The sequence below is a fragment of the Notolepis coatsorum genome (genome assembly GCF_963971535.1).
Source record: "Notolepis coatsorum genome assembly, chromosome: 1".
NCBI classification, from domain to species: domain Eukaryota; kingdom Metazoa; phylum Chordata; class Actinopteri; order Aulopiformes; family Paralepididae; genus Notolepis; species Notolepis coatsorum.
Genome location: NC_140165.1, coordinates 181,534,011 through 181,559,605, shown reverse-complemented (window position 1 = coordinate 181,559,605; position 25,595 = coordinate 181,534,011). Strand labels below are relative to the sequence as shown.

At 48.1% G+C, this 25,595-nt stretch overlaps 2 protein-coding genes across 2 annotated transcripts in view; one reads left to right on the top strand and one right to left on the bottom strand.

Annotated features, from left to right (window-relative positions):
- The window catches only part of vtna (vitronectin a), a gene marked incomplete at both ends in the record, with an annotated part of 44,516 nt that extends 41,929 nt beyond the window's left edge, over positions 1-2,587 (top strand). The window contains 2 exons of the mRNA XM_084308405.1: positions 1-104; positions 2,466-2,587. The exon at positions 1-104 is cut by the window's left edge and continues 592 nt beyond it. Of these exons, the coding sequence (XP_084164531.1) occupies positions 1-104; positions 2,466-2,587 (226 nt within the window). The remainder of the gene's footprint in view (positions 105-2,465) is intronic.
- Positions 2,588-7,236: 4,649 nt separating this feature from the next.
- Positions 7,237-25,595, bottom strand: part of scarf1 (scavenger receptor class F, member 1) — an 82,837-nt gene continuing 64,478 nt past the window's right edge. Inside the window, exons 6-11 of the mRNA XM_084328382.1 lie at positions 25,352-25,480; positions 24,721-24,827; positions 24,205-24,316; positions 23,969-24,093; positions 12,321-12,458; positions 7,237-8,726 (exon numbers count right to left, since the gene is read on the bottom strand). Coding sequence (XP_084184508.1) covers positions 7,540-8,726; positions 12,321-12,458; positions 23,969-24,093; positions 24,205-24,316; positions 24,721-24,827; positions 25,352-25,480 — 1,798 coding nt within the window. The 3' untranslated portion in view covers positions 7,237-7,539. The remainder of the gene's footprint in view (positions 8,727-12,320; positions 12,459-23,968; positions 24,094-24,204; positions 24,317-24,720; positions 24,828-25,351; positions 25,481-25,595) is intronic.

Genomic DNA, 25,595 nt, shown 5'->3' with positions numbered 1-25,595 from the left:
TCGATACAACAGTGGCATCGATGACTCCAGGGACAACAGAGATGACGGGGCTCGAGGGGAGCTGAGAGGTCTGCCCCAACAGAACATCTACTTCTTTAAGGGAGGTGAGTCACGGTGGAAAGCACAATTACTGGTTGCTCAACAGTGTATTTGAGCAAAGTGTTGGTTTCTTTTCAGCATGCTCCTTGCACTTTGACACTGGGACAATTCCAGTTCAAGTATAGGTGGTTTCAACTTGATACCAAAAACAAACCTTGCATTGTTAAAGCAGCGCATGTTGCCATAGGAAGATGTTTTGATAAGCTGACTTAATGAGTAATGACAGTCCAAAGCTATTAACTCATCCAAGAGTCAACATTATGGGGTTTTCCCCCTTGTATTACTTTACCAATTAGGTGCTATATAGATAACATTCAGATGCTAGATGTCACACTAGAGCACCAGCATGTCATGTATCCAATCAGGTGCATTCCATGTGGGGAAATGGGAAGTAGGGAGGGGGTACATGCACGCAACATGTAAACATTCATTCTGGACCTGCATAAATGTTCTAAATGATAAATTAATTAATCAATAATCTTTTTTGGGGAAAAGCAATACTTTTATTCCACTGTGCTTGTTGGGGATATCTCTGATTGAACTTCCCTTCTGAGGTTCCATCCCTCTTTTATTCTGTGAGTGACTGTTGTTTTGACTATTTTGGTTCTGGAAGTGGCTTTTTTATAACTAGGTTTTAACACTGAAGTGAACGGGCACTTCCACATCTTTACCTCACATTGCATCAGACTTGACCAACATGGCGGCGAAGTGAATAAGGTGAATTGAGGGTTAAATTGAAGGGTGTTGTTCACTGTGGGCTTGTGAAGCCTTCTTGACACACACATGAATTGAGATATCGGGCTATACAAATACATTTAACAAAATGTAAGTAAAAAATGTGATTGGTGTTTATCCGCTGCTAATATTAACTGCATGGAAGTCAAAGGGGCAACCTTGACATGTTTCAAAAGTGGTTAAATCATTTTAAATCTTTTTGTTTTGTGCTATAAAAATGGATACTCTTACCCAACAACATATTAGAGCTGCCTCTTCGACTCCTTAAAGGAACACACCACCATTATCTGGAATGTACTTACCGATTTCCAAATTAATGGACAGCTAGGCTTGTTGGTCTGTATCAGCTTCCATTAATTTGTGCTAAGCTATGCAGCCGGATAGCTTTCTGCTGAATACACAGAGTGGAAATTGATATCTATCTTCTTGTCTGACTCTGGAGAAGATGGTAAGTACATTTCCGTAATGTTGGCATGTTCCTTTAACATTTAGCATTGGTAGCAGCTAAATTATGCTCAGAATCAGCTTTATTGTCACATCTTTCTATTACTGTTACTTTATTTATTTCTGTTAGAGCAAATACATAATTTGTTCTTGGCTCATCAACCTAGCAGTAGCATCACCATAAAGTAGTGCAAAAAAAGAAAGCAATAGGCTACAAATGTTTAAAAAAAAATAAAAAATAAAAAAGCAGCAGCATAGCTATCAGGGTTATGTTGCATAACCTGAGAACCTGTAAGATTCTATGTGAGAACCTGTAGAATAAATCTGAACTTGTATGTTGAGACGTTCACACACATGTATTCTGGATTTGTAGTTGCAGAGAAAAAAATCACCTGAGAGCTTGTAGACATGACACGAGAACCTGTACAATACATCTGAACTTGTATGATGGGATGTTGATGGGAAATATCACATCTGTGAAGTTTAAAGGTTGAAATCGCCAACTTGTGGTTGTGCTGGAAGTTCAGATTTATTCTCACATGGAGTCTCACAGGTTCTCAGGTTATGCAACAGATCTACCTTCATACATAGTGTAACAGAGTGGATTTTAACCTGGGACCATAGGATCCACACGCAGCCGCACTGACCAGCTGAGCTAAAGGGTCAGACCCGTTAGCAGATGCCGGTTGATTGTGACCAACTCGTTAGTAGTTTACGATAGCAATGATGAATATAACAATGAAAAAGTAGTCTGTGTAAATCAGTAGTCTGTGTAAATCAGTAGTCTGTGTAAAGCAGTAGTCTGTGTAAAGCAGTAGTCTGTGTAAATCAGTAGTCTGTGTAAATCAGTAGTCTGTGTAAATCAGTAGTCTGTGTAAAGCAGTAGTCTGTGTAAATCAGTAGTCTGTGCAAATCAGTTTCAGAGATGGCAAAAAATAGCACAGTCAGAGGCTGGTGGCTGGCCATTAGTGTTATTGACTAGCGTTATGCTGATGCTTGAATGGCTATTACAAGAGAACCAAACCATGCATCCAACATTTACAGGACAATTAAAAAAAAATCACCCCCAAACACATATCCTTTGCATTCCAGGATAGTATACAATATCGCCATGTATCCACCTCCGTTTGACAGGTTTTCACCAAAGAACTTGAGCGTGAGACTGAATTCCACTGTGTTTTTACCAGATAAGTACTACAGAGTGGACTTGAAGACCAAGAAAGTGGACCCTGCCAGTCCACCGTATCCCCGATCCATCGCCCAGTACTGGCTTGGCTGCTCCGACACCACCGGGCAAGAGAGGAAGTAGCCTAGTTTTATCACTCAATACTTGAAGGGCAACTATCCTAGTATACACACATACTAGGGGTGTAAAGGTACATGTATCCGTACCGAACCGAACCGTTTCAGTGTGTACCGTACCGTACTGTGTAGTGTACCAAACAAATACAACGGTATGTTAACCACTAACGACCGCCCACCGGGGGCTGTTTTCTTCACAATCTAATATAATTATACAAAAAAAAATTACAAGTTGATTATTAATTTCAATCGAATATTCGTTGACAGCCCTACAAGTACAATTAGTTACTGCACACTACATCACCCCTGAGTGGAACATGGAAAGCCAAACTTTCCCCCACTGTACCGAAAACCCGTACCGAACCTTGACTTCAAAACCGAGGTGCGTACCGTACCGTGGTTTTTGTGTACCGTTACACCCCTAACACACAGTAAGTATACACACATACAGTACAGTCTAGTACGTATAGTATATACAGTATGTGATCATATGATACTATAAATCATATTTATAGTATATAATATATATATATATTATATGGTGTTTATGTTACTGTAATATACTAAGATACCATGTTATACTACACTATACTGTATACTACAATTTATACAATTTTTTTTTATCCACTTTTTCTCCCATTTTTCTGTATTTTCTCCCATCCCAATTTCGTATCATCCAATTCAACCCTCCCCTGTCACGGACGCTGTTTCTTGCCTCCCACAAGCCGGCTGCAATGTGGACTAAGTCATACATAGCACAAGTCCCCTCCGGTACTTGAGGTAACAGCAGTCGCATCTTTTCACCTGCGCAGCTCGATCTCTCAGTGGCGAGGAGTAACGCGTGGGAGGCTCACACTGCCCCCGACACTTCCTGATTCTACTGCGCAGGCGCACCAACCGACCTGTAGGAGTCACTGTCCACAACGCACGATCCCCACCCATCAGTTTCCCACCCCCTAATACGGCCAATGTGTATTAGTACGGACGCCCAGCTAAACTGAAAGCAAATGTGGAGCGCTGAGCTCGAACAGGCAAGCCCAGCGTCTCCAGATTTCGTGGCGAGCGCCTTGCCCACTACGCCACGTAGCCGCCCAATTTATACACATTTTTATAGAGACTAGAGAAAGGAACACAATCTAAATGTATTTCTTTGGGGGGGAAAAGTCTAAATCTTGCCTGAAATTCAGCCGTTAAAAGTCTCTGTTTTACTTTCATACCAACAACTGTTTTGCAAGAGTGCAATGTTGTATTTTTCACATTGTGGATATCTTATTTTGGAATGCAACAAAAAATATATATATATGTTCATGCGAATGACATGTCAGCTGATTTAACCCTTGTGTGGTGTTCACGTTGTTGATACTCAATGTTCACAGGTTTGGTGGACCTACAACGTTATTGGGATTTTAAAGCAATAAAGCCACAACAATTCATGTAAAAATACTTAACAAATGTTAACTGTTACAAGCAATCTAGACCGCTGGTTAATATTAGTCATTTACCTGCTAGATCACATTTCAGTGGACCCGAACACCACTATGTAATATAAATGTGTAGGGGATGAAAATGTGTTCTTTTACATGTTCTTCACAGAAAATGAGCCAAGGCCAATGAGTCTCAGGTTGAAAAAATTATTAATTTGATCATTTCTCTTTTAGTAAATACTGAAAATGGGTCCCAAACACCACACAAGGGTTAAACCACAGGTGATTGATTGTTCTATCAATTGTACGATTCATGAGTCACTCAAATTGTGTATATACTATAGAGTGATCAACAGGAACACAACTAACACACTTCAACTCATCAACCTTTGCCTATATTGGAGATCAATAAAAGTCCAACCCACTGTGTCACACACTAGTTGGCCTCGTTATGGATCAAAGTTCAAATGGTTGCTTTTTCTACGCTCTGTGGACTTCGGCAATCTCCGTAGGTCCGTTGACCTACTTTGCACATGACTTGCTGATAAACAAGAGTCTAAAGAGTTGCTGTCTCACATTGGTCAGCAGTGGTGTCACAAAGACACATTCTGGTACTGTATGTTCTTGTATTTGGCAAATAAAGGGTTTTCTGATGTTTTCTACTTCAGATTGCAGAGAGAAAGCCTCTACTAAACTTATATTTGTAATTAGATTTTATACATTTCTGGGGACAGTTTATACACTGTGTGTGTGCCCACTGCCCAGTGATGTATTCATGATAAAAAAAAAAGGTGGGCATACACAATATACAACGTGTAAATAAGACAGGTTTTGAATAGTTGGAGGGTGTATTTTTGATGGAGCTAGGCTAACAGTTTCCCCCGGGTTCCAGTTATTGTGCTAAGGAAATGTGCACACTCACTGTTTTCCTACATTTTCCATAATGTATATTTGAACAATTCTATTTCCATGTAGTGTAACTCCAGTCTGACACCACTTAGGCTACTAAAATACTATGAACATATATATATATATCAAAGATTTCTATCACCGGGGGGTCTGGGTAGTGTAGAGGTCTAAGCACTCGCCTACCACCGCAGAGACACAGGTTCAATTCTCGTCAGCGGTACCTCCGGCTTTGTCAGACGTTCGAGGGAACACAATTGGCGGGTGGGAAGCTGGTGGGGTACCTCCGCACAGGTTACGCTCTCCCAGTGAAACTGCTAGCTGTCAGGTGAAAAGAAGCGGCTGGCGACACCACATATATCAGAGGAGGCATGTGGTAGTATACACCCTCCCCGGACCAACAGAGGAGATGTGTGGTAGTATACACCCTCCCCAGACCAACAGAGGAGGCCTGTGGTCGTCTACACCCTCCCCAGACCGACAGAGGAGGCATGTGGTCGTCTACACCCTCCCCAGACCAACAGAGGAGGCCTGTGGTCGTCTACACCCTCCCCAGACCAACAGAGGAGGCCTGTGGTCGTCTACACCCTCCCCAGACTGACAGAGGAGGCATGTGGTTGTCTACACCCTCCCCAGACCAACAGAGGAGGCCTGTGGTCGTCTACACCCTCCCCAGACCAACAAAGGAGGCATGTGGTTGTCTACACCCTTCCCAGACCAACAGAGGAGGCCTGTGGTCGTCTACACCCTCCCCAGACCGACAGAGGAGGCCTGTGGTCGTCTACACCCTCCCCAGACCGACAGAGGAGGCCTGTGGTCGTCTACACCCTCCCCAGACCAACAAAGGAGGCATGTGGTTGTCTACACCCTCCCCAGACTGACAGAGGAGGCATGTGGTCGTCTACACCCTCCCCAGACTGACAGAGGAGGCATGTGGTCGTCTACACCCTCCCCAGACTGACAGAGGAGGCATGTGGTCGTCTACACCCTCCCCAGACTGACAGAGGAGGCATGTGGTCGTCTACACCCTCCAAAGACAGATAGAAGATAGTGCAACAACTAGGACCATGACTCCTCAATTGGCATACAATTGGAGAAAGAATCCACACCTTAAAAAGGGTGCCAGTATTGGGCGGCTACGTGGCGTAGTGGGCAAGGCGCTCGCCACAAATGCGGAGACGCTGGGCTCGCCTGTTCGAGCCCAGTGCTCCACATTGCTTTCAGTTTAGCTGGTCGTTCATACTAATACACATTGGCCGTATTAGGGGGTGGGAAACTGATGGGTGGGGATCGGGCGTTGTGGACAGCGACTCCTACAGGTCGGTTGGTGCGCCTGCGCAGTAGAATCAGGAAGTGTCGGGGGCAGCGTGAGCCTCCCACGCGTTACTCCTCGCCACTGAGAGATCGAGCTGCGCAGGTGAAAAGATGCGACTGCTGTTACCTCAAGTACCGGAGGGGACTTGTGCTATGTATGACTTAGTCCACATTGCAGCCGGCTTGTGGGAGGCAAGAAACAGCGTTCGTGACAGGGGAGGGTTGAATTGGATGATACGAAATTGGGATGGGAGAAAAATATAGAAAATGGGAGAAAAAGTGTATAAAAAAAAAAAAAGGGTGCCAGTATTTTAAAGGTGAGGGATACTCTGTTTAGGTGAGTTTAGGTGGGTTTACTACTCCTTACCCTCTGGGGCTGAGTTGACTGCAGTGTGTGTTGACAGCCTTGCTGCTGCAGCAACAGATCATGTGTGACAGGCCTGGTCTGCTGCTGCAATCAGTAAGCAGAGATTAAAGGGTCCCTGCCCTTGACACCTGAAGCTGCCATGACACTTAAAGAGTAATGAAATACTAGATCATGTTTTTTGAGCAGTAAACATTATATTCCATCTATGTAGTGAAACCTATTAATCCTGGTCATTGTTGCAACATTTCTGCCTGCCTGCCTGCCTGCCTGCCTGCCTGCCTGCCTGCCTGCCTGCCTGCCTGTCGATCATTCACACCTGGGAGTCGAGTACAACCATTGTTTTTACTGTTGGCCACTGAGCCGCTCCACTGGAGCAGTTGGGGGTTAAGTGCCTTGCTCAAGAACAGGGAGAGTGTTATTCATTCACCTGCCCAGATCCTTCCTGCCAATTGAGTTACTGAACTGGTGACCTTTCTGTCACAAACCAACTTCCTGAACCAACCAACCCATGTCTCTTAACCTTTGTTAACCTTTAACTGCTGCCACCTGTAATGGAAATAGTGACATTGCAACTAGATGATTTTGGGCTACATGGCTGAAAATGATGCCTTTATTGACAGCTTGGCACAGTAAGTCTAAGTGTTAAACATCAGTGTGGAAATTGTACATGATATTTCAGCTGGGCCTTTTGGCAACTGTGATTTTGCATCGACCATTCATTTGAAATATTTCATCCAGAGTATTATGAGTATATTCCACATCATGGGTTTGAAGGATGTGCTGTTATTTACATGTTAACAAGGTCCTCTCTTGAACGAGCACCAGTATCCATTACCATTTTGTCTGCAAGTTTGATGATCCGAGAGAGTAAGACGTTATATGGCTGCCTTTTACACACACTACTCATTTGAGTCCTGCTGCAGAGATAATGATCAGTAAGTGATGACGTTATGAGTGTTTGATCAAGACGTTCTCGTAGCTGGGCTCATCGTTCACGCTGGACACCGCCCCTTCGTTAGTGATGACCTCACTGAGGCTGCCGGCATCTGCCACCGGTCCCACAGTCTGGTAGCCGTTCTCTATTTGGCCCATAGTAGCATCCCCGCCCTCCTCTGCCCAGGCTGATCCAACCCTCACCCCCAGGACAGAGTCGGCTGATGCCCCCTTTGGCACGCTCTTCAAAAGGGACGACAGCGGCCTCTTTGGAGTGACAGCCTCCGATGGTGATGATGGAGTGTCATTATCGGCGGCCGCGCTGCCGGACGAGTTGAGGGAGGTTTGCTTATTCCTCCTACTCGGCTTACGCATGATAACCTCCCCTCCAGAGGCCCCGTCCTGCTCCTCCCACACACTGGCCCGGGCTCCCAGCTTCCTCCTGGGGGGCTTGGCGATGGCCTCTGCCCCTTTGGCCTTGGGCCTCCCGGGCTCTTGGTCTTTCTGCCTCTGGATGCTGCCTAGTCGCCGTAGCATGGCCTGAACGGGGCCGTCGGAGCTGGGCTCCACCTTAGATGTAGGCCTGCCCGCCTTACCCACCGTCACGTACACCGTGGTGACCTTCTCGCTGCCCGACTCCCCTGCGCGAGCGTCACTGGCGACAGACACCGGTGCCTGGGGAGCTGCTTTACGGGCAGCGGTGTTGGACAGGGTGCGTCTGCGGCTGGCCGCCCCGGGGACCTGCAGGGTGGTGTGGGACGAAGTGCCACTGGGGTGCCTGTCTGCTTCCTGGTCCCCCGCCTCACCGCCTGCCTCCTGGCTGTCCCCCCCCGCTCCTCTCCCCTGCTCCGACACCTCCTCCTCCGCCCCATCGCCTCCATCGTCCTCCTCGGCGGACCTGGCCCCGCCCCCCTGAAGGGCGGAGAGCATCAGGACCCCCCAGGGGGACTTGGGTTTGGTGCGCGGGGGCCCGGGGGGAGCAGTGCCCAGGTCCTGGGCAGAGCCGCAGCGCTCCTTGGGGCTGAAGCGGGTGCCCTCGGCGAAGGAGACGGAGGGCCGCTTGGCCTTGGCGTTGCTGGAGGTGCGCGGGATGCCGAAGGGCAGAGCCATGTCCTCGCTGTTGAAGCCAGAGGGGTCCAGAAACATCATGTTGCACTTGGAGCTCATCTCATGGAACTCACCTCCCGTCAACGTAGAGATGTCTGGTCAAGAGAGGAGGGGATGAGGGTGTTAAGGGACAATATACAGACAGACAGACAGACAGACAGACAGACAGACAGACAGACAGACAGACAGACAGACAGACAGACAGACAGACAGACAGACAGACAGACAGACAGACAGACAGACAGACAGACAGACAGACAGACAGACAGACAGACAGACAGACAGACAGACAGACAGACAGACAGACAGACAGACAGACAGACAGACAGACAGACAGACAGACAGACAGACAGACAGACAGACAGACAGACAGACAGACAGACAGACAGACAGACAGACAGACAGACAGACAGACAGACAGACAGACAGACAGACAGACAGACAGACAGACAGACAGACAGACAGACAGACAGACAGACAGACAGACAGACAGACAGACAGACAGACAGACAGACAGACAGACAGACAGACAGACAGACAGACAGACAGACAGACAGACAGACAGACAGACAGACAGACAGACAGACAGACAGACAGACAGACAGACAGACAGACAGACAGACAGACAGACAGACAGACAGACAGACAGACAGACAGACAGACAGACAGACAGACAGACAGACAGACAGACAGACAGACAGACAGACAGACAGACAGACAGACAGACAGACAGACAGACAGACAGACAGACAGACAGACAGACAGACAGACAGACAGACAGACAGACAGACAGACAGACAGACAGACAGACAGACAGACAGACAGACAGACAGACAGACAGACAGACAGACAGACAGACAGACAGACAGACAGACAGACAGACAGACAGACAGACAGACAGACAGACAGACAGACAGACAGACAGACAGACAGACAGACAGACAGACAGACAGACAGACAGACAGACAGACAGACAGACAGACAGACAGACAGACAGACAGACAGACAGACAGACAGACAGACAGACAGACAGACAGACAGACAGACAGACAGACAGACAGACAGACAGACAGACAGACAGACAGACAGACAGACAGACAGACAGACAGACAGACAGACAGACAGACAGACAGACAGACAGACAGACAGACAGACAGACAGACAGACAGACAGACAGACAGACAGACAGACAGACAGACAGACAGACAGACAGACAGACAGACAGACAGACAGACAGACAGACAGACAGACAGACAGACAGACAGACAGACAGACAGACAGACAGACAGACAGACAGACAGACAGACAGACAGACAGACAGACAGACAGACAGACAGACAGACAGACAGACAGACAGACAGACAGACAGACAGACAGACAGACAGACAGACAGACAGACAGACAGACAGACAGACAGACAGACAGACAGACAGACAGACAGACAGACAGACAGACAGACAGACAGACAGACAGACAGACAGACAGACAGACAGACAGACAGACAGACAGACAGACAGACAGACAGACAGACAGACAGACAGACAGACAGACAGACAGACAGACAGACAGACAGACAGACAGACAGACAGACAGACAGACAGACAGACAGACAGACAGACAGACAGACAGACAGACAGACAGACAGACAGACAGACAGACAGACAGACAGACAGACAGACAGACAGACAGACAGACAGACAGACAGACAGACAGACAGACAGACAGACAGACAGACAGACAGACAGACAGACAGACAGACAGACAGACAGACAGACAGACAGACAGACAGACAGACAGACAGACAGACAGACAGACAGACAGACAGACAGACAGACAGACAGACAGACAGACAGACAGACAGACAGACAGACAGACAGACAGACAGACAGACAGACAGACAGACAGACAGACAGACAGACAGACAGACAGACAGACAGACAGACAGACAGACAGACAGACAGACAGACAGACAGACAGACAGACAGACAGACAGACAGACAGACAGACAGACAGACAGACAGACAGACAGACAGACAGACAGACAGACAGACAGACAGACAGACAGACAGACAGACAGACAGACAGACAGACAGACAGACAGACAGACAGACAGACAGACAGACAGACAGACAGACAGACAGACAGACAGACAGACAGACAGACAGACAGACAGACAGACAGACAGACAGACAGACAGACAGACAGACAGACAGACAGACAGACAGACAGACAGACAGACAGACAGACAGACAGACAGACAGACAGACAGACAGACAGACAGACAGACAGACAGACAGACAGACAGACAGACAGACAGACAGACAGACAGACAGACAGACAGACAGACAGACAGACAGACAGACAGACAGACAGACAGACAGACAGACAGACAGACAGACAGACAGACAGACAGACAGACAGACAGACAGACAGACAGACAGACAGACAGACAGACAGACAGACAGACAGACAGACAGACAGACAGACAGACAGACAGACAGACAGACAGACAGACAGACAGACAGACAGACAGACAGACAGACAGACAGACAGACAGACAGACAGACAGACAGACAGACAGACAGACAGACAGACAGACAGACAGACAGACAGACAGACAGACAGACAGACAGACAGACAGACAGACAGACAGACAGACAGACAGACAGACAGACAGACAGACAGACAGACAGACAGACAGACAGACAGACAGACAGACAGACAGACAGACAGACAGACAGACAGACAGACAGACAGACAGACAGACAGACAGACAGACAGACAGACAGACAGACAGACAGACAGACAGACAGACAGACAGACAGACAGACAGACAGACAGACAGACAGACAGACAGACAGACAGACAGACAGACAGACAGACAGACAGACAGACGATAGATAGATAGATAGATAGATAGATAGATAGATAGATAGATAGATAGATAGATAGATAGATAGATAGATAGATAGATAGATAGATAGATATTTTAGACATTCAGGTGAATGCATCCTAATGTAATTTCTTTTTTATGTGACCATTCAGTTATTGGTGCGTTTGACAGTAACTGTCACTGCTGATGACCGCAAGGGGGCGATATAAGGCAAGGGAGTGAGAAGGTAAAGGTACATTCCTCTCTCTCCTTACCTTGTTGTATTTGAGGAAGTGAGAGTGATTTTACATTTGTCCACGGGTACATTCATCATGTTTTGCTCCCGGTTTTGGTTCTAGTGCAGGTTGCAGTACAAAAACCTGTTTGGATAGTTTATTGAGGCAAACGGGCTCGTGCTAAACATCGTCCCGATACTCCTTTATATATTCTGTTCTCCCCCATGTTGCCCAGTAGTGGTGGTGTTCTGCTACTGCTACTGCTGGATCAAGAGCAGTGTTTATTTTGTCAATGAAAATAATCACAAAATATATTCGACAACCCTTTTTTACCTGACTAGAATACGATTTAAACACCATACAAATTAAGCAAAACCAAGACTAACATGATTTGTAACTAGTTAAAAAAGTGACTAAACTCAAATGTAATATATCTATATTTAGATGTATATAGATATAATTTGGAAACACGTGTCTAAAAACCTGACAAAAAATGTATGTGGCAACAAACTTGAGTTTGCATGAACTGAACGGTATGACAAATAAACGACAAATAAAAACAAAAAGAAAACAGCGCTGACCCTCCCTCGGCGGGACGCAGTAGAGGGCCTCTCCCTCCTCTTCATCACTGTCGAAGGAGGAGCCCTCGCTCAACCAGCCGGAGGACGGGGGCTCAATGAAGCTGTGGTTGAAGGTGAGCTCTGGGTCGTGGTGAGATACTGTAGGGGAGGGAAGGAAGGTTTAACCACTGATACTATTGCCAAATAAAACCATTATGCTAATCAAGCTTATACAAGCTTTAACTCGCTGATACAAGCTTTTTTTTTTTTAGAGAGCATGCTTCTTTGTATGGTGCGAGGGTAGGAGCAGATTTGTAGTTTCAAATAGCAGTCCAGTTTTTCTCTTGTAACACTTGATGTATTCAATACTAAAGATATATTGTACTTCTACCTAGGGATTTTCATGGCCAAATCGCCCACGGAGCTCTTCGCAAAAAGATTTCGTCCTCTACTTGATCGCTTTAAATCTGACCTAACTAGATGGTCCTCCCTCCCCCTCTTGCTTTTGGGAAGAGTTAACCTGATAAAAATGGTGGTACTGCCCCGTTTTTTATATGCCTTTCAGCATATACCAATAATTCATAATTAATTTCATTAAAACCTCTTAACCTGCGCCCCCAAAAGTGGCCTTTTTAGTTTTCATTTTTGAGAACTGCATACTTTTTTTGCAAACCAAAACAACATACTTTATACTTATAGCACATGCATGAGCCTGGTCTCTTTTAAAAGATGACATTCTGACATTTTTATTTTAGTGCTTTTATAACGTAATAGAGTAACATAGGTCTGAACTTGTTACTCAAGTTTGTCTGTAGTAGTTAGTAGTCCAGAGGTAGTATTTCCCCAGAAGGTGGAATGGCTTACAAATCCAGACGGGCCCATAGTCTGAAGCCTTATGTAGTACATCTCCGAATTTCATAAAGATCCATTCAGAAATGAGTGATTAGGAGTGATTTTGGTAAACTGTGTACAATGAAAAACTCAGTTTTCTCATAGACTTCAATTCATTCTCTTCCTGTCTTTGCTCGTTAGTTTTTCACCTAGATCCTAGATCATATATCCCCAGATGGTGTATCATTGGAAAGCCACACTCATTGGCTACAACCCTCCACCATCATTTTCGAGATTGGATCTAGTTTGGCGGAACTAGAGCCCCAAGAGTCGGGAGTGGTATTTTGCGCAATACCGTGTACTTTGCACAAGCCTCAAATACCGGCATGTAACTCGAGAACCACTGAGCGGATTTTGTCGGATTTTGTCGCTATCGACAGCGACAGGCAACAAATAAGCCTTCAATTCGATATATATATATATCTTTTTTTTTTTATTCTTTTTTTAGCATTTTTACAGCTTTATTGGTCACGCAGGACCGACAGAGGAGAGGGCGAACGGGAGGAGATGTGGGGAAGACATGCGACAAATATCAACGGGAGCTGGGATCGAATCCGGGACGGCTGCGTAGGTGTGCGAGGCACTATGGTATGCGCCACGAGGGCGCCCCCTTATTTTCTATTTTTATCCCATCCCAATTTCGTGTTTCCAATTATCCTCTCCCCTGTCTTGAACATTGCTCGACTATGCCCCCCACTGGTCGGTTGTAGGGAGGATAGAAGCCTTGCATCACGTGTCCCCTCCGGTACACAAGGAGGCAGCCTGTCACATCATTTCACCTCCTGCCAGCGCGGAATCTCAGTGGCGAGGTGTAACGCATGGGAGGCTCACACTACCCCCGCTACTTCCTGTCTCTGCTGTGCAGGCATCCCCCAACTGACCTGTAGGAGTCGCTGTCCACAACGTCCAAATCCCCACCCATCGACTTCCACCCGCTGGCTCTGCCAATTGAGCCAGTATGACGGCCGGCCCAAGCCGGAGGCAATGCTGACACCCGGATTCGAGACCGGAGTCTCTTGCATTGGTGACGAGCGCAATCTCCACTGCGCCACCCAGCCGCACCCCGATATATATATTGTATTACAAAATATGCACACCCGAGCCACTAGGGGTCGCCAAAGTGCTGGTGGGCAAATCGTCCTAAAAACGTCCCGCCGGCGGGCTGTTGCGCGATTAAGCTTTTTTCTCCACTATTGACCAACTTATAAATTCATTCCTGTGGGGTAACAAAAGAGCACGTATTACGAGGACAGTCATGCAACTTCCCAAGTCAGAGGGAGGTCTGGCATTGCCCAATCTCCGCTACTACTACTGGGCATGTAATATTAACAAACTCCTTTATTGGAGGACTAGGGGGGAGGAAGAAGACCAACCTCAATGGGCTCAGATGGAAATTTCCTCCTCAAAGCACTCACTCTGGTCTGTGATAACATCCCAATTGCCCATCTCAATCCCAATTAAGCAAATAGCGCGGAACCAAATCGTAACTGATACTTTGAAGATCTGGAATCAGTTTAGGAAACAATTTGGTCTACACACTCTTTCAGTGCTAACTCCAATCTCTCACAATCACCTATTCCTACCATCGTGCTCCGATCCTGTATTCAGAATCTGGGCAAACAAAGGTTTATCAACTATTAGTGATCTCTACGTCGGAGGTGTGTTCTCCTCATTTGCAGAATTATCAAAAAGATTTGGTCTTCCAAACTCCCACCTGTTCCGCTTCTTTCAGATCAGGCATTTTGTTCAGAATCAATTCCCACAATTTCCTGGCCGTCCTCCGGACTCAAGGAGCGATTCCCTCCTATCGCTTAACACTGGGCGAAAAGGGCTTGTGTCAATTATATATGACAAAATATTTTGGATAGACCCAACTTGTTTAGACTCCTTAAAAGCCAACTGGGATCGGGACTTGGGAATTACCATCACAGATGAGCAATGAGATCACATATTAGACCTTGTACACACCTCCTCTATATGTGCAAGACGCAGTCTGCTACAGTGTAGGATCTTGCATAGGGTCCACACCAATGCGAGGTTAGCAAAGATATACCCGGGTAGAACGGATGCATGTAATAGATGTAAACAATCACCAGCGGATTATATGCACATGTTCTGGACGTGCCCCAAACTCACAGAGTTGCAATATTTGATACACTGGGTAAGGTCCTAGGTACGAATTCCGAATACCCCTACAATCAACGACACCCCGGTGTTGCTGCAGCCGACTATCGCATATGGTGTCTCAGGCATTCTGTAGTCGACATGTGTCAACAAATGTACATGTCTGTTTGAATTTATGTTGTGCCGTTGTTACTGTAAAAATGTAATGATTGTGATATGATGTTGTTAATGAGACGATGAGCTGTATGTGTGTGTCACTGGAATTTCCCCAAGGGGATCAATAAAGGAATATCTTATCTTATCTTATCACATCGAAGGCTGCAAAGCAAGTTATGGCGTTCATCACTCTCCTCGCTAGGAGGCTCATTCTCTTCAAATGGATACACTCATCTCCACCTACTCACAATAGATGGATTCATGAGATACTGCACTGCATTAGACTTGAACGAATCAGATTCTCTCTAAAAGGCTCCCTAAAAGCATTCCATCTGACCTGGCAACCATTTTTGCAACACATCGATACCATAACTATCAACAAAGAAACTGAGAAAGAATAATAATTAACTAAACTTTCCTATCCTTTATTACTATTCTAGTAAGTAGTATTACTATTATTTCCCCCACCCTCCCCCCTCCCTGTCTTGGTATGTATGTGTGTAAATGAGATCCCAGGGAGGGGGGGTGGAGAACTGGGGGAGGGAGGGAGGAACAAGGGACATGACTGCAGAAGGTAGAAATGATTATGCATTAACACTAACAGGAAGGATATTATAGGAAGGGGTAGATGGATTGTGAAATGGGATAATTAATGTGTTTTTTTTTCTCTCTCCCAGCCACATCTATGCCAAAGAATACTGCCATCTATTTATTTATGTATACTGCAGATGTGTGTGTTGTTAACCTCCACGGCTGGGATGGGGTAGGAATAAAGGAGGGGAATGGAGAATGATGGGGGGGGGGAAAGAAAAAGATGGAAAATGTATAAACTGCACTGAAATGTACAACTCAATGTTTTTCCGGCAATAAAAAAAGTTTTCAAAAAAAGATATATTGTACTTCATTTGGACTTTTCAGAGCCTTGTTTTTCCCCAAAATAACTAGCTGTGCAAATAATAATAATAATAATAATAATAATATATATACACATATTGTTACAAAGGGTCAGATTAAACTGAATATATATATTTATTGTCTTGATATACCTTGTATATTATTTGTATATATACACGGAATATCCCTTTACCTGCGTACAAACCAGAGTAATATTCGCTCTCCTATTGGACACCCCCCCCCCGGCTCCAGGCAGTCTCGTACTCAGACAGGTGCAGTGGGCGAGTTTGGGGCATGTTAGAACATGCCTTTGGCAGTGTAGGGATTCAGGACCAGAGTGACCAGGTTGGGACTAGATATTCACTTACGTATAAATACGGCGCAGGTGTATACAGCAGCACTTAGTTCAAGTTCAGTTCAAACCTTGATGCCTTCACCACGAGACAACGTGCAGTGAAGTGAGCAACCTTGCATCTAAATAGAGCGTTTAGAACATGTGCGAATAGAATAGTAAAAGTGTCAGAGTTTAGTGAAGTAACGTCAAGTTCGACCTAGTTTAATGTGAAGTATAGTGCACAGGAGAATCGGCGTCGGCGACTGCAGAACCATTTCTGGTTGGATTATATTGCTTTGGGACCGTTACCGCTGGAGAAGAGTACCGTGGATTCCACTATCGTTTGGGATTTACCCCCGTGAGGATCATCACTCGGGCCCGCCTCTAGGAAGAGGCTGGCTAGCTGTCGTCAATGCTATTCGAGCATCTTGGATTACAACTGTTGCTTTGTCTGCTGATCAAGGGAGTACATGCACCGGCTCCTGTATCTGGAGCCTCGTTATTCCTCGTTGACCCAGACTTTGTACCCGAACATTCCTCTACCCCTACCGGCCTTACACCCCGGAGGGAACCCCCCGGTGTCTCCAGCTGGTACCAGTGTGCCCTATGTAATTGCTATACCACATGTGGCGTCAGCTTAGACCCATCATAGTATTCATACTATTCTCATTGACTTATGCTCTTGACTGACTTTACGTGTGTTCTTCACCATACAAGCGCGAGCCTAATTCTCAATCTGTAACCTAACGTTGCTTAATAATAATAAATACCCTCCAAATAGAACTTTATGTGTCAATGCCGTATTCTTGTGTGGGTGTTCACCATATATATTCATGTACTGTATGGCCAATAATTAAAGTACATAACTAGTAGTGGTTTAATATATCACAATCTTTAATACAGTCAGGGAATTGTACCCCTCAGTTACAATTGGTCCTTCGAGCCGGATGGTATCAGTGTAATATTTAATATAATATTGATATTAACCATGGCCAGCGGTGAACACTCCCCAAGCGGCTCTCCCAAGCTAGAACGCCCGCAGCGCAAACGTCAGCCACCTCCCTATCTGGAGGAATTCGCTGTCGTTCTACCACCTAGCTTATCTAAACAGACGTTAAATACGGATAAAGCGGATAGTCAAAGCATGTCAAATCCTATCGACCAGGCGACCCTGCCAGTAGAGACCCCAGTGGGCTCTCACGAAACTGACCAAGCTCACGGGGGGGACCAGGTGGGACATGACATGACTATACCTCCAGACAACGTCAACGGGATAGTCCCCGGAGAGCTCCAGGAAAAAGAAAGCCCTCCAGGGACAGAACCCGACACACCACCAGAAGAGAAGCGCGCCCAGGAGATGGACCTTGGGGCGCGCCAGGAGAACAGATCTCCAACAAGCCCTGTCAGAACCCGATCACCTCCGTCAGTGTCATCCCCCAGCGAGGCGGACAAGATACTGGCGCAAGCCTTGATCGCCACACTGACAGCCTCCACCGAAAGAGACCGACTTCAGGGTGAACGCGACCGGCTTCAAGCAAAGACGCTTAGTGAGCGCGAACACTCCGCCACGGAAAGAGAGCGCCTTCAGGCTCAACAGACGAGCGAGCGCGAACAATCTGCAGCGGAACGAGGGCGCCTTCACGCGCAACTCCAAGCGCAAGCCCTTAGTGAGCGCGAACACTCTGCCATGGAACGAGAGCGCCTTCAGGCTCAACAGACGAGCGAGCGCGAACAACGAGAGCGCCTCCAGGCGCAACAAGCAAGCGAGCGCGAACAATCTGCAGCGGAACGAGAGCGCCTTCACGCGCAACTCCAAGCGCAAGCCCTTAGTGAACGCGAACACTCTGCAACCGAACGAGAGCGCTTCCAGGCGCAACAAAGGAGTGAAGACGACCGCATAAGACTGGAGGAGAGACGCCTTCAGACGGAGGAGAGACGCCTTCAGACGGAAGAGAACATTGAAAGAGACCGCGCCAATGCACAGCGCGACGCCGCCAATGCACAGCGCGACGCCGCCAATGCCCAGCGCGAAGCAGAGCGCGACGCCGCCCATGCCCAGCGCGAAGCAGAGCGCGACCGGCTGCAGGCGCAGATGATAGAACAATTGATTGCCAGGGCGACACCCCCTCTCTCCGCACGGAGCTCCCGGAGATCATCACGACAAGGGTCTAGGGCACCTTCCCCTACCCGACAAAGCGACCCGGGACCCGGCCAACAAGAGGATCCTGTCTACGTCTCCGACCCCCCTCCCCGACCGGTCCATACGAGACCCAGCCACCGGGAAGAACCGGCCTACGTCGCCGAGAGACTGACTAGAAGACTCCAGGACCTAGAAGAGAAAGAGGAAGAGGAGGAATGTCAAGCCCACCAGCAGCAACGTACTCTGGACCAGGAGGCCCAGTACAGCCCCGACCAGCAGCAACGTACTCTGGACCAGGAGGCCCAGTACAGCCCCGACCAGCAGCAACGTACTCTGGACCAGGAGGCCCAGTACAGCCCCGACGTCAGCCCCGAGTCACTGCACTACAAACCCCCGACCCAACTCACGGTGAGTTTGACGTACAGTCAGCACCGAGGAACAGCACCTGGGTACCCGGCCTCTGGTACCCACCAAGTACCAACCCACGACAACACGTACGGGGAGACTCGCCCAGGAGGCCTCTTCCCCTACGCTCACCAATGTGCCAGCCATCCATGGCATCGTACCTTGGCACACCGACGTTCCCAGACTTTACGCGCGAGGACAGAGCACAGTACACGGAATTACGGATGTGCTTGGAGACTATGATGTCCGACGTCCCCGACGAGTCGTACAAATATGCCATCCTCCTCAAGCATCTCAAGGTGCCCAGAGCGCATAACATAGCGCTGGCATATTCCAACTCAAGCACCCCATACTCCGCGGCTCTAGTGGCCCTCGACCAGCGTTATGGACGCATATGGGACTACGTGATACAAGAAATAAGAGATATCGACCGCCTCCCCCCAGCCAAAGACAATAGAGCACTGGATGACCTCTCTATCAAGGTACAATCCCTCGTGGGGATGCTGGGGTCCCAAAAGGAGAAGGGGAGACATGAACTATATGCAAACTCTAATGTGGAGCGAATACTGGAGAAGCTCCCTCCAGCCCGCCAAGAGCGTTTTCGGCGGCAGAGAGACCACCGCGACCCCAACAGCCCAGAAGCATCCCTCCTAGACCTAGCTGATTTCCTCGCCAGGGAAGTCAGCAGTCTACGACTGGACACATTCGTGTGGAGTGACTCTAGCCCTAGAGATGGACCTCGGAGGTCCAACGATAACCGCCGGTCAGTGACCGTTATGCAACAGGCAGAGTCAGTGCCGCAGCACGAGAACCACAGCAACCCCCCGACCAAGGAGGAGTGGAAGATTGTATGCCAGTACTGTGAAAAGGAACATCGGCTGTATCAATATGACACTTTCAAGAAGCTGACCGCTGACGAGGTGAGTCAGTGGATCAAAGCCAACCGCCGCTGCTTCCGCTGCGCGCGCAGCCATATGGCAGCTGAGTGCCGTTTAAAGAAGAAATGCAGCAAGTGCGACGGCGCCCACCTGGAGGTCCTGCACGACATCAACAAGCGTCCGCCAGGAAACCAAAGTGGGCCCGTCACGGTGATGTATCAGGCCGAGGCGGTGGCACCACTACCGAAGATCCATAGGACCGCCCCCTGGTGTCCTGACTGCTACAGCAGACACTGGGAGTCACGGTGCTACTCGCACCATATAGATTCTGTGTCACCACAGACAGGTGACAACCCCCCGGCAAAGGAAGTATGGAAGATCGCCTGTACGTACTGCCGCAGAGGACACTGGCTGGACCAGTGCGACGTGTTCCCGGAACTGACCATCGCCGAAATGGAGCAGTGGATTGCGTCTGACCCCCCACAAGCCGGTCACCGCCGATTCTTGTGCGAGGATAACATGAGAAGAATAGCCCGACGAGGCAACCGACCAACAGGAGTGCTCCACATAGACCCCAAGCAGAGCGGGACCCCCCGAGTGCTCATCAAAGTGGTCAGAGTGCTCCTGAGTTACGAGGACAAGGTCCTGGACACTTACGCCGTCCTAGACGATGGGTCTGAAAAGACTCTCCTCCTCGCTTCCGCCGCAGCCCAGTTGGGCCTGCGGGGTGCCAAAGGAACAATGACAATCCGTACCATTAGAAGAGACCAGAAGACCATAAAGGGTGAAAATGTCTCCTTCAAGATAGCAGCGATCGAGCAGCCCGAGAAGCAGTATAGCATCACTAACGTCTTCACCAGCCACGACATAGGCCTGTCACAGTACACCTACCCCATCCCACAGCTGATGGCGAAGTACGTGCACCTACGTCAACTACCTATACCGCTCATCGACGGCGCCACACCGACCCTGCTTATAGGCTCCGACCACGCGGACCTCATTCTCCCAATTGAGGCGGCCCACATCGGACCCAAAGGATGCCCAGTCGCGGTTCAGACCCGACTGGGGTGGACGCTCCAGGGCCCCCTCTACGGACTTGACAGTCAACCAACGTCTACACGCTGCCTGCACACAAAGGTGAGCGACACCGGCCACTCTCTCGTACAGCCCGTTGAGAGGCTATTGACATTAGACGAGAGGCCTGTGAGAGAACCGTGGGACCAAGAAGAGGGAGTTCCGAACTCCACCCCCCTCAGCTGCGCTCCAAGCGACGTAGCTGACCTTGAACCCAGCACCCCAAACGACTTCTTGATGGGGCGGCCGGAACCGGCCCCTCCTCAGACGGGGTACAGACCGAACAAGAGGAACAGACGGAGGATGTGGAGACACAGCCAAGCACAGATCAACCAGTCTCAGGCCCGCTTCCTCCTAAGCTCCCTACCATCCCTTCCAGCCCGTCAGAAGCGGGTCAAGGACAGGGACAACTTAAAAGTGGACACAGTCGTTATGATCATAGACCAGTCACTACCCCGAGCTGCGTGGCCGGCCGGCCGCGTAAGCAAAGTGATCACTGGTGCCGACGGAAAGGTCAGAGCGGCAGAAGTTATTGTCCAGGGACGGACCTACACCCGACCCGTGGCGAGGCTGATAGAGTTGCCGAGGCTCCCTGACTTCCCTGATGATGATCATGACCCACTGACTTTGTAGATTGCCCTACTCCCACAACAGACATTGAGTAGTTGACAGGACTATTAATCTGCCTTCGCTTTAACTAATTAGGTGCGGACTAATTAGGAGGCGGCTGTTACAAAGGGTCAGATTAAACTGAATATATATATTTATTGTCTTGATATACCTTGTATATTATTTGTATATATACACGGAATATCCCTTTACCTGCGTACAAACCAGAGTAATATTCGCTCTCCTATTGGACACCCCCCCCCCGGCTCCAGGCAGTCTCGTACTCAGACAGGTGCAGTGGGCGAGTTTGGGGCATGTTAGAACATGCCTTTGGCAGTGTAGGGATTCAGGACCAGAGTGACCAGGTTGGGACTAGATATTCACTTACGTATAAATACGGCGCAGGTGTATACAGCAGCACTTAGTTCAAGTTCAGTTCAAACCTTGATGCCTTCACCACGAGACAACGTGCAGTGAAGTGAGCAACCTTGCATCTAAATAGAGCGTTTAGAACATGTGCGAATAGAATAGTAAAAGTGTCAGAGTTTAGTGAAGTAACGTCAAGTTCGACCTAGTTTAATGTGAAGTATAGTGCACAGGAGAATCGGCGTCGGCGACTGCAGAACCATTTCTGGTTGGATTATATTGCTTTGGGACCGTTACCGCTGGAGAAGAGTACCGTGGATTCCACTATCGTTTGGGATTTACCCCTGTGAGGATCATCACTCGGGCCCGCCTCTAGGAAGAGGCTGGCTAGCTGTCGTCAATGCTATTCGAGCATCTTGGATTACAACTGTTGCTTTGTCTGCTGATCAAGGGAGTACATGCACCGGCTCCTGTATCTGGAGCCTCGTTATTCCTCGTTGACCCAGACTTTGTACCCGAACATTCCTCTACCCCTACCGGCCTTACACCCCGGAGGGAACCCCCCAGTGTCTCCAGCTGGTACCAGTGTGCCCTATGTAATTGCTATACCACAGGTGGCGTCAGCTTAGACCCATCATAGTATTCATACTATTCTCATTGACTTATGCTCTTGACTGACTTTACGTGTGTTCTTCGCCATACAAGCGCGAGCCTAATTCTCAATCTGTAACCTAACGTTGCTTAATAATAATAAATACCCTCCAAATAGAACTTTATGTGTCAATGCCGTATTCTTGTGTGGGTGTTCACCATATATATTCATGTACTGTATGGCCAGTAATTAAAGTACATAACTAGTAGTGGTTTAATATATTACAATCTTTAATACAGTCAGGGAATTGTACCCCTCAGTTACACATATTATTACAGATGAATGTGGTTGCATTTGTATCTTCATATCTTTACAGCTGTGCTAACTTTGGGGAGTACAGTTTAGGAGAGTGACCAGTGACTCGAGGCAGGCCAGATAGTACAGTTTAGGAGAGTGACCTGTGACTCGAGGCAGGCCAGATAGTACAGTTTAGGAGAGTGACCTGTGACTCGAGGCAGGCCAGATAGTACAGTTTAGGAGAGTGACCTGTGACTCGAGGCAGGCCAGATAGTACAGTTTAGGAGAGTGACCTGTGACTCGAGGCAGGCCAGATAGTACAGTTTAGGAGAGTGACCTGTGACTCGAGGCAGGCCAGATAGTACAGTTTAGGAGAGTGACCTGTGACTCGAGGCAGGCCAGATAGTACAGTTTAGGAGAGTGAGCTGTGACTCGAGGCAGGCCAGATAGTACAGTTTAGGAGAGTGACCTGTGACTCGAGGCAGGCCAGATAGTACAGTTTAGGAGAGTGAGCTGTGACTCGAGGCAGGCCAGATAGTACAGTTTAGGAGAGTGACCTGTGACTCGAGGCAGGCCAGATAGTACAGTTTAGGAGAGTGAGCTGTGACTCGAGGCAGGCCAGATAGTACAGTTTAGGAGAGTGAGCTGTGACTCGAGGCAGGCCAGATAGTACAGTTTAGGAGAGTGACCTGTGACTCGAGGCAGGCCAGATAGTACAGTTTAGGAGAGTGACCTGTGACTCGAGGCAGGCCAGATAGTACAGTTTAGGAGAGTGAGCTGTGACTCGAGGCAGGCCAGATAGTACAGTTTAGGAGAGTGACCTGTGACTCGAGGCAGGCCAGATAGTACAGTTTAGGAGAGTGACCTGTGACTCGAGGCAGGCCAGATAGTACAGTTTAGGAGAGTGACCTGTGACTCGAGGCAGGCCAGAGGACCAGACAGAGATGCAGGGAAGGGCAGCACTGATGTTCGCCAGGACGTTATAGACACGGTGTTTCAGCCGCACTGAGGCACCTCCATCACCCACCGTCACCCTGCAGGCCATGGAGAGAACAGGGATGTGTCTACATAGTACGTATGTGTACAATACTGTCTATTGTAATACGGCTTGGTTGGAACCAACTGCTGTATTGACAGATACAGACCTGTCTTTGCCGTCAGCTGGTCCTCCTCCACAGCATACACAGCAGCACAGCACAGCAAGCAGCACCAGCAGAACAGGCACCAGCACCCCGGCTAACACGGCCCCACGCCAACCTGGTGTCACACCATGACATACACCATGAAAACACCTGATCCCCAGTGAGCCGACATGCACACTGAACCACACACACATAGGCTACTTATTTACACCTGGATCACACACATACTGTACATCCCATACGCATACATCAGACATAAACACACACACACACACACACATCACACACATAAATATACACATCACTCACACACACACGCACACATAAATATACATAAAGGAAAAACCTGATGCCTTTTTAGATACGATGACTGATGCACACACACGCACACACACACGCACACCCACACGCACACACACATGCACACGTAAGGAAAAACCTGATGCCTTTTGCAGATACGATGAATGATGCACACACACAAACACACACACACACAGGCATGGCTTGGTGCAGACATACTGTAGGGGCAGGTGCCGGTAACCGCGTGGCAGGTGACACCATCTCCACAGTCACAGACAAAGGAGCAGTTGAGGCCGTACTGCCAGGCTGGGCAGCTGCTGTTACAACTGGTCAAACACAGAGGAGAACTAACAGTTACACACAACACACAGCAACACAATAACTACCTGTTATTGACAATGAATGCACAGTGAATGGGGCCCTGACTTTGTTTGTGTGAGCTCATGAGGTTTATATTCTAGCATTGCTAGAAGGTCTGAACCAGAAGTAAAACTGAGGTGTATAGGAGCTCACACAAACATAACGTCAGAGCCCCATTCATTGTCTATGGAGCAGCTTGGAGGGTTCAGAGAGGGTTCTCTCTCTGATATCTAGCTTTAGAAGAGAGTGGTGCGTGTTCACAAATACTGACTCAACTGTCCTGGGGCACTCCCCTTTAATTACTTTGAATGTGAATTTGACCTCCATTAGCATTGCTACCAAACATTTGTAATTTAAAAAGTGCTTTTTAAATGTAAATTACTCAGTTTGTGGCAAATAAGACAGGCTTCTTAAAATGGGTGGAATTATTGAGAGTTATTGAGAGTTTTGAGAGTGTGAAACTGTCCTCTCTCTCCCCCAGCCATCTCACCTCTCTCCCTGAAAGCCTGGCTCACAGACACATCTTCCTGTCACATGGTGGCATTTGCCATGGAAACAGGGGCTGCAAAGGAAATGGCAGGCGTCTCCATACGTCCTGTCAGGGCAAACCTCCTCACACCTGGCAGGCAGCACCACAAAGAAACACACACACACACACACACACACACGTGCAGAACATATGCATGAGCACAACTTTACAGTATTTAGTGATTCAAATATTCCAGAAGTTAAAC